Source organism: Mchenga conophoros, linkage group LG5 (assembly GCF_057382185.1).
Source record: "Mchenga conophoros isolate Kocher_MC1m ecotype Shallow Benthic linkage group LG5, M_conophoros_male_GT1.1, whole genome shotgun sequence".
Taxonomy (NCBI): Eukaryota; Metazoa; Chordata; class Actinopteri; order Cichliformes; family Cichlidae; genus Mchenga; species Mchenga conophoros.
Window position 1 is genome coordinate 31,440,534 of NC_140530.1, and position 8,527 is coordinate 31,449,060.

Genomic DNA, 8,527 nt, shown 5'->3' on the forward strand with positions numbered 1-8,527 from the left:
CTTGCATCAAACCATTTAAAGAAAAATAGCTTAAAGATTTATTTAAAACCCATTAAAGCATGGCAGCAACAAAGTATCATCTCAGCTTGACCTGTCTCACAAGGGAAACTGAAAACTATTTAACTCTTTGTTAGTTTGTTTTACCTTGTTCTTCAAGCACTGCAGAATTTCAAATCATTTAGCCATGAGTAAACCCAGTATAGTTAACACAAAACAACTTTTACACATCCTATTTGCTATATTTTTTAATTGACAACACTGGAAAAAAAAACAACAATCAAGTAAATCCAGTTTATTCTGTAGTGCTTTGTGTGCAACATTCACTGTTATTGTTAATCATGAGAACATGGCAAATACAAAATGCAACAAAGCCATTTCATGGTTTTATCAAGTTGATTATTCAGTTTTTACCAGCGTTTAAAATACCTAAGGTAGATGATGAGGTGGGATAAGGGGGGGAAAAAAATCATACAAATAAGTTGTTGTGTTTTTTTTGCTTTCTTTAATTGATTACCGTCACCATCCGAATATGAACCAAAGTCAAAGTCCAGTCAAGGCTCCACTGTGAAGCTTTTGGCAACAATTCTGCAATCAAAGACCCGTCAAACACCATGTTTTGCCACAATGAGAACTAACCACTGTTATCAATCTCAAATCTTTGACTTTAAGTTAAATACAAGTGCTTTCTTCATCCTTATAGCCAGTGTATGTCAAAGAAATTAGCAAAGAGATAATGGATGATTAGCTTAAAATGTGAGAACAGACTCCTGTTGTGGGGGAAGAAAATAATTCATACAGTGAAACAGGAGTGGTAGTTTTTATAAAACATACAAAACACAGTAAACTAAATGTACCTTTACTTGTAATACATCCACCCAGAGCTATAAATGTAAGATGGAAATATTTGATGTTGATTAGCAAAGGACATTATGAGCAGCCTTTAAAAAGAAAAAAGATCTTAAAATACTGTATGCCTTACCTTGATTTGTTACAAATATAATGCTTGAATGGTTTTTCAAAGTATGCAGTCTAATTTAAACAACAAAAAACAGTTCTTACAGCATTTCAAACTTGTGCACTACAAAAAAACAAAGAAAAACACTCATCAAAACCTGCGGCACAAATATAGAAAAATGAGCTACAGATTTTGTAACGCGTTTTGTTTACAGCACCATAACTTTTTTTTGCCTTATTTAGTCAAGCCCACTCACAATCAATGTTGCACCCCCCCCAACAAAATAAAGGCCAATTTTGCACTTGCAGTATGATACTGTATTCAAAATTCATACCACCATTGATCTTGTTGACCAGAGCTCAAATCCCCCCCCCCCCCCCCCCCCCCCCCCAAAAAAAACAGTGTAACTTTGAGCTTAATAATCAAGGGACAAATCATTGCATTTAATGTCTACGATGGACGCAGAGTAACAGAGAGATGCATTGGAGTCTGCAATGAGTTATCTGTTTGTTACGCAATCAAAACAAGCTGTGGCCTATGAAAGCTCAGATTTTTTTTACCTACATTTTGATACCTGGATCTTCTTTTAGTCGTCATATCCTTCTGGATTAAACAAATGGCCAAATTTTGAGTCACCCCAGTGCAGATTCAGAGCATGCAACTCAGAAAATATTGACAATATGAATGATCCATAATTATGCTAAAGTTATTGTACAAACCAAACAAACAAACAAATAAACAAACAAACAAACAAAAACAATGGATACTGAGGAGGTTAGAAGTGTGTCTGATTGATTTTTCATCAAGTAATCCTTTAGAAGAATCCTGCTTAGCATTAACTCAGGCCGCCTATATTGAACAGTTCAGATGTTTAAATTTAAGGAAATTAGTGGAAGAATTACTTACATCTGCCCCCAAAGTAATAAAAACATGCTACATAACCAACATGATAAATAACAGTCAAGCTTGCTGTGCCGTGTTTAAGACAAAAGTGAATGTGATCACATAACTGTGCAAATAATTCTTAGTGACCGTTTTAAAATTCTTTGTTCGCACATCTTTGTTTCGTCAAGGGTAAGTTCTGCCAATTTTCTGCATCGATAACACATCCTAAACTGTTTGGTTTATGAACTTGTCCATGAGTGTTCTTAACAGATCGAAACAACAACTAAGAATTTTTTGCATCCTGACCCAGTTTAAAGAGATCTGAATATTATGGTTTCTAACACTGGAGCACTGCAGTAGCATTTCTGACTGTAAGAACTGACAGTAGTTAAAAAGTAATACTGAACAGGTAAGAGGCGGAACACAGTACCTGCAGAATCTCCAAAGATGTTGCCAGATAATGTGAGGTAGAGGATCACAAAAGCAGACAGACCCACAGAGTTGCCAGACGCAGGGCATGGGGGTTGGTGGTTGTTGTATTTGTGAGAGAGGAAAAAGACAGCAAGACTTTCACACTTCACCAAAATTAGCGTGGCCTGTCTCCTTGGCATGCTCACGAGCTTCCTTTTGTCCCACCAAGCCTGTCTGACACACCATGCAGCGCAAGGCAAAGCGGTTAACGTCTGTGAACTGGCGCTTGCGGCGAGCCTCGTCTGCCAGCTCGAGGGCCTGGGCCAGGATTACGTCGTCTGTAGTCGAGAAGATAGTCTGGGGCGGGGTGTCGGATCCGGGGATCTCTTTCTGCAGCGGGTCGTAGTGGATGCCATCATAGATCAGCAACACGCGTTTGTGGTAGCCAGCATCCTCCCCAAATCTGTCTACTCGCACTGTCTGAGTATCCACTACGCAGATCTCACACTGGTAGAACTTAGACATGATGGATACCTCGATGGCTCCTCCCCAAGTGTCATCACGTCTTATCCAGGTGCAGTACTCCTCATTGGTTTTCCCCAGCACCGCTTCAGAGTAAGCTGTGGGGTCACTCGAGACTATCTGGGCAATGAGACCTCTCATTTCAGGGGCACAGGCGGGGTCGTATACGCCGCCTTCCACCACATAATAAACACTGGTGAAGAGGCAGGAGTTATCAGCTGGGACCACTCGGCGTGCCAGCATAGGTGAACCTTCGAGGTTAGGTCCTTTCGTTACAGCGGGACGATCCTGAGGCTTTGGCTTGTTTTTTTCCTCCTCAACGATGAGTGTGTCTCCTGTAGAGGACGACACACCAATGACAACACTTTTCATCCCAGTCAGACTTTGGTTTAGAAAAGGAAGAAGAAAACACATTGCCTTATGTATATCTGTCTGAATGGTACCTGATTATGTTGCACAGATGTCCCTAAAATGTCTATTGCATGCAAATAAATCAAAGACTCAGTAACTCAAAAAGTTCTGCTTCTAATATTTCTGACCACATCCCAAAACATTCCTTTTATTATAAGCAATTAAAAGTTGAAGTTATAAAGACTGCTTATTCTAAAATCATACTTAAATTTTAACCTGTCCTCACAGGTATATAAATTCTTGTATATACCCAGGGTGCCAAATGTGCAGCCTCCATACAATACAATTATATCCGGCCCGTGAGATAATTTCATATGTCAATTATTAAAAGTCCCCTTGGTATGTGGAAGTTGAATCTTCAACCCTGCTGAGAATCCATGCAGGCAGGGGTGGGACTATTTTGATGGGCACACCATGCGGCCAATCACATGCAAAGACAGACTGGGATCATACCATTATGTGAAGGAAGGGGGCAAACCTTCCAAAGACAGCAAGTGTAGCGTACAGATACATTTCAATGATATTGGAGACTTCAAAGCTGAGTGCAGAACTTATAAGATTTGGGGAAGCCTAAAGTGATACCCGTTTTTATTTTCAGTCATTTTCCACTGTGGAGGACAAAAAGTTTCAAACTTGCCCAGGGCTTAAAGCTTGTGTGTTTTCTCCCTAGTAGCAGCAAATGCATAAAAATAAGGCTTTTAGGAAAAATTGCTTCCTTGAAAAAGACTAAATTTACAGTACAGTGATGAATATTACATAAAATAAACTCTATATAAAGCCTCACAGGCCTGAATGTGCACTTGAAGCCATTTATAATTGTTAATATGTTTGATCTGCTGCTCACCACAAACAAGCATAAGCATACATTTTGGACTTTTAACTGTATTCCCATAAATTTTACAGCTTTTCCTACTGATCAAAAACCTCCCTTATGGCTATTCATAGGAAAAGTAACAAACAACTCAACAACCACTGAACAGCTAAAACAGCAGGTAAACTGATTCTGCAAAAAGAAATGCAGAGCATGGATCCCCACATTCACCCGAAATCGCACTTCCAAAGAAATTTCAACAAGAAAAACCTTTAAATATGTAACTTCTTTACATTGACAGAAAGGAGCAGTTTCACTGGTCTGGCCTGCTTACGATCAAAGTGGGCCGTGATGTAAAATGAGTTTGACACCTCTGCACTAGAGCATGTAATTAAAAGTTTTTAATTTGGTCCATGTTTTCTGCACATGTTGGATGCCTGCCAGCATACCTGATTTGATAGGGTAGTCCTTGAGGTGAGCCTCTCCGTTCCGAAGATCAAGGCTGGAGGGTGGGTATCCGACCATTATTTTCTGCACATCACAGGGGATACCAGTCAGCTCCTCCACCTTGCGCTTCAGCTCCTGCACGCAGGACTGATGAGTCAAGCCATGCATCAAGTGGCTCCCATTTTTGGTCTTACAGCGAAGCCGCAACATCCTGCCTGCAAAAAAGGTGATATCACATTAGTGACACTGCAAGTACCAGGTAAGAACTTTGTTAATCCACAATGGTTGTGTAGAGAGCGTTAGATATATTCCACATGTATGTTACAGATGAAGACCATTTCTAACATGTTGGAGTGCTAGACTGCTGCATACGGTGTTAAACCTGCGAATTCTGGCATCCTGTCCAGGGTAGGCCTGTGCGATATGACCAAAATCTCATATCCCAATATAAGAATTCTATCGTCCGATAACGATATAAATCACAAAAATGTAACATTTTCTGTAAATTCTGTGAATCTCGGGCAGCTCGACTTGCGGGAAGGGTTTCCAGCTGTGCGTCATGTAGCTGGAGTCCAGTATTTTAACAGATGCATGAAACTATACATTTTTAGACATAAGTTGTAACGGCCGCCGTTTTCTTTGTGAGTATTTATTACACGGCGTGCTGCGGAGGAAAGCCTGTTCTAACGTTTGAGTGTAAGGTTTATTTTTTAGCACCTGGCTGCTCTTTTTTACTTCTCATCCGTAAATAATCTGCTCTTTCACGTGATTCAGTTTATTTTGAAAAGTCTCAACAGGATCTTGAGCTTTATTGTGAAAGGTTTATGTGGAACATAAACAAACGGACACGCGATGGCGTTACCGTCATTGTTGCTAACCACAATGCATAAAAACAGGCGCTTGTCCGTCTGTAGTGTGGTTATATAAAATATAAGAGAACGAGAACTTTAATTAATATAGCCACTACAGTGACCATCAAAGCGATGAAAAAATATTGCCGTAAACAGTTTATTTTGCGACACCATGAAACAAATGATAGCATAAAATGAAACTAGACTTTTTTATATCGTCATCCGATATATATCGTTATATCGAACAGCCCTAGTCCAGGGTGTACCCTGCTTCTCGCCCGAGTAACCAGGGAGCAAGCTCAGGATGTAGAGCAGGTCATCCACCAATTGCAAGGTTGGTGGTTCGAATCCTTGGCTAGTCCAGCCTGCATGTTAAAGTATTCTTGGGCAAGATACTGACCCCCAAGTTCCTCTCAGCTTCATCCATCAGAGTATTAATTTAGTTAGAAACCACTTAGGGAAAGAAATAAGTGCTTGTGTGAATGAGGCATGTTGTATAGAGTAGAAAAGTGTTATAAGAACCAGTCCATTTAGCATTTTTAAACATACAGATTTAACTGGGGGACATAAACAGTCCTCTTCAGAAAGCAGGACCGTTTGTTGGAGTGTCTCACTAACAGGGTGACTGACACAAACTACAAGGTAGTGAAGCTTACTGCCAACAAAAAAACAAAAAGTAGGTAGGTGCCATGTGAGGTCCAGCTGCTGCAAATATACCCTCAAACTATCAAAAGTGTCCATTTATTACGAGTGGGAAATTCCAAACTCAAATGCTCACTGTGGGATAAGTAGTTTTCCCCAATCTGAATCTGTGTCTTCGAAGCCATTTCCCCGATGGGACTACAAGTGTGCCAATCTTGGCTCTTTAACTGATTTTAACATCGAAATCCTGCACTCATGTTGTTCGCCAATTTAATGGCTAATGAGGAAGGGACGTGTTTTGAGTCATACTGCAGCTGTAAGCTATATTAAGTTGAAAACGTAATATATTTGTTGGGCAATGCTACAGATAAGACTTTATGACTGGATAACCTACATTGTGCTCGTAGTTACATCATAATGCTGCCAACTAAACGGGCCACGCATAACAACTGAAGTGCTGATGAACAGAGTAAAAACACCTGACAGCGACATTGCTTTGTTTTGGTGTCTTTGTTCTGGCAGTTAACACATCACTCAACAGCAACACAAACGCAGGGTAAAAAAAACCCCCAAAACATAAAGAGTCCAGTTTTTGAAAATGTAAGAAATCCGCCTCTTATTATCCATCAAAAACTGTCGGGTTGTCAGCGATAATTACTCTGAGACTGAATGAAAGGAGTTCAATTCATTTCTGCTAGCTAACCGTACCGTGTACTGTCTGCTAACGTTAGCATGCTAATCTGCTCGTTAACTTGGTCTTAATTGAACCGTTTTTCCAGGAATTTAGCTTAACCATTTAGAAAACCTGTTGCTTTCCGGTGACAAGTCTAACGACGACAAGGAGTACAAAATGATACGACAGCGAGACAAATTATTTGGCTGTCTTACCGTCTTACTACACTCCCTGCTCGCCACAGTGGGACGTATAGTACGTCAAAGCACGTGTAAATGACGCGATCACGCACTAGTGGCACGGTTTACGTACGTCTGCCTGGCGTACGCTGGAGAAGACGGTTATTTCGAAAACACATTTTGTCATTAAGCTCCTTTTCTGTATTGACATTTAATCAACAATCATTTGATTTTAAAACCAGTGCAGCCTATGACTGCGCAGTGTAGCTTCTTACAGTTCGACTTAGATTAGATTTTGAACCGCCGATCTTCTTGGATTAAGTCTTAAAGGCTGTAGTTATTTTATCTTAATCCACAAGTGTACTGAGCTACTCCACATTTCTTTATCATTTGCTAGGAAACATTGTGTAGTCATATATCGATATGTGCAAACATACATAGAAATAGAGTATATAACACAAGGTTTTTAGTGTTGTATATTATGGTTTGTACAATTCTAACGAGCTTGAAAGTGAATATTTGGTATGAGCAACTTTATTCTTCAACACAGTTTGAACTTAGGCAGATTTTATGTAATTTCTTCAAGTTGTCTGCAGGAATAGTTCTCCAAGACCGTTAAAGGACATTCTAAAGCTTTTCTATGGATGCTGGTTTTAGTGCAATTTCAAATACCTCACCCTTTTTTCATGTTGGCATCTTGACAGCTACCACTGAGACCATTTCTGATGAGGCTTCAGCGAACAGTAGATGCATCAAGTGAAGGGACAGATACACCTTTCAGGTCTTGTGTCAAACCATTGCTGGACACCCACCTCCAATTTCTTAATGACCTATCTTTCAGGTACTGTTCATTTACTCCAGATATTTTTGTGAGCCTGCCACTTCTTCTTTTCTCCTCTACTTGTCCAGTTTTCTCAAATTGCATTGCAAACAGTGCTGAGATATGCAACTTTTTTTTTTTAGCTAATTGCGTTCTGGGATTCAGCTTGTTGGTGCAAAAATACTGCTTTGTGCGTGTGAAACTAACAACTTTTGTAACTTCAGCTAAAGAAATGAGAACAAATTATGTTTTTATTACACGCTGCTACTAACAAAGTGCCTAAACATACATGTTTTCTTTGATAAACCTAATATGTGTACACACAACAGTGTTTCATCCCTTGATTTATGTTTCTTTTTTTCATGTATAAATTATATAATAATATATGAGAAAAGAAGGTTGACAAAAAATGGCTAGGTTAAAAAAAAAGAAGAAGACTGGACTGAAAAGGAGTAAAAAATCAGCCAGTGTCCAAAGAAAAGCTTTGAAGGACCCTCAGAAAACCTGGAGAATGACTGCTCAAGACCACTTTAAACACAAATCTGAGTCGCCCTAGAGTTTATTACAAAGTAAAAATAAACTCTCGGGTGGCTCAGGACTTTTGTACAGTACTGTAGATATTAGATATAAGAATTTAGAAACCAGGGTAGCTAAAGTATATACACAGTATATACACACAAAAAAAAGAAACAAAAAGATTGTACTGTGAGGCTAAAATCAGTCTTTGCAATTGATATCCTGGATGCATCTTAGGCCTAATATGTATAAATAATTTATATTAAACACCATCTTAAAAAAACATAAGACACATCTTGGGAGAAACTTGAATAACGTCTCCTGAAAAACGACATAAGCTGCAAAGTTTAATGTTTAATTCTTTCCCTTTTTCAAAGCATCAATAAAAAAAGAAAAATGCAAGC

The 8,527-nt window shown here is 39.2% G+C and overlaps 1 protein-coding gene across 2 annotated transcripts; it reads right to left on the bottom strand.

Annotated features, from left to right (window-relative positions):
* Positions 1–1,341: 1,341 nt before the first annotated feature.
* On the bottom strand, positions 1,342–6,930 carry yod1 (YOD1 deubiquitinase). 2 transcript variants are annotated; one of them, XM_085274894.1, is made up of 3 exons: positions 6,824–6,930; positions 4,445–4,653; positions 1,342–3,108 (listed from the first exon to the last, which is right to left on the bottom strand). In XM_085274894.1, exons 2-3 carry the CDS (start codon positions 4,650–4,652, stop codon positions 2,411–2,413), a joined length of 906 nt encoding a protein of 301 aa, XP_085131020.1. In that variant the 5' UTR covers position 4,653; positions 6,824–6,930; the 3' UTR covers positions 1,342–2,410. The 2 variants fall into 2 exon arrangements, with proteins under 2 accessions (XP_085131020.1, XP_085131019.1); XM_085274893.1 differs by having other exon boundaries at positions 4,445–4,657.
* Between the last annotated feature and the right edge of the window lie 1,597 nt (positions 6,931–8,527).

Excerpts from the sequence above, each read along its gene's own strand:
- yod1 (XM_085274894.1), bottom strand. The coding sequence starts at position 4,652 with ATGTTGCGGCTTCGCTGTAAGACCAAAAATGGGAGCCACTTGATGCAT. Across the intron at positions 3,109-4,444 it reads GGACTACCCTATCAAATCAG|GAGACACACTCATCGTTGAG; the intron begins GTATGCTGGCAG and ends CGTCCTCTACAG.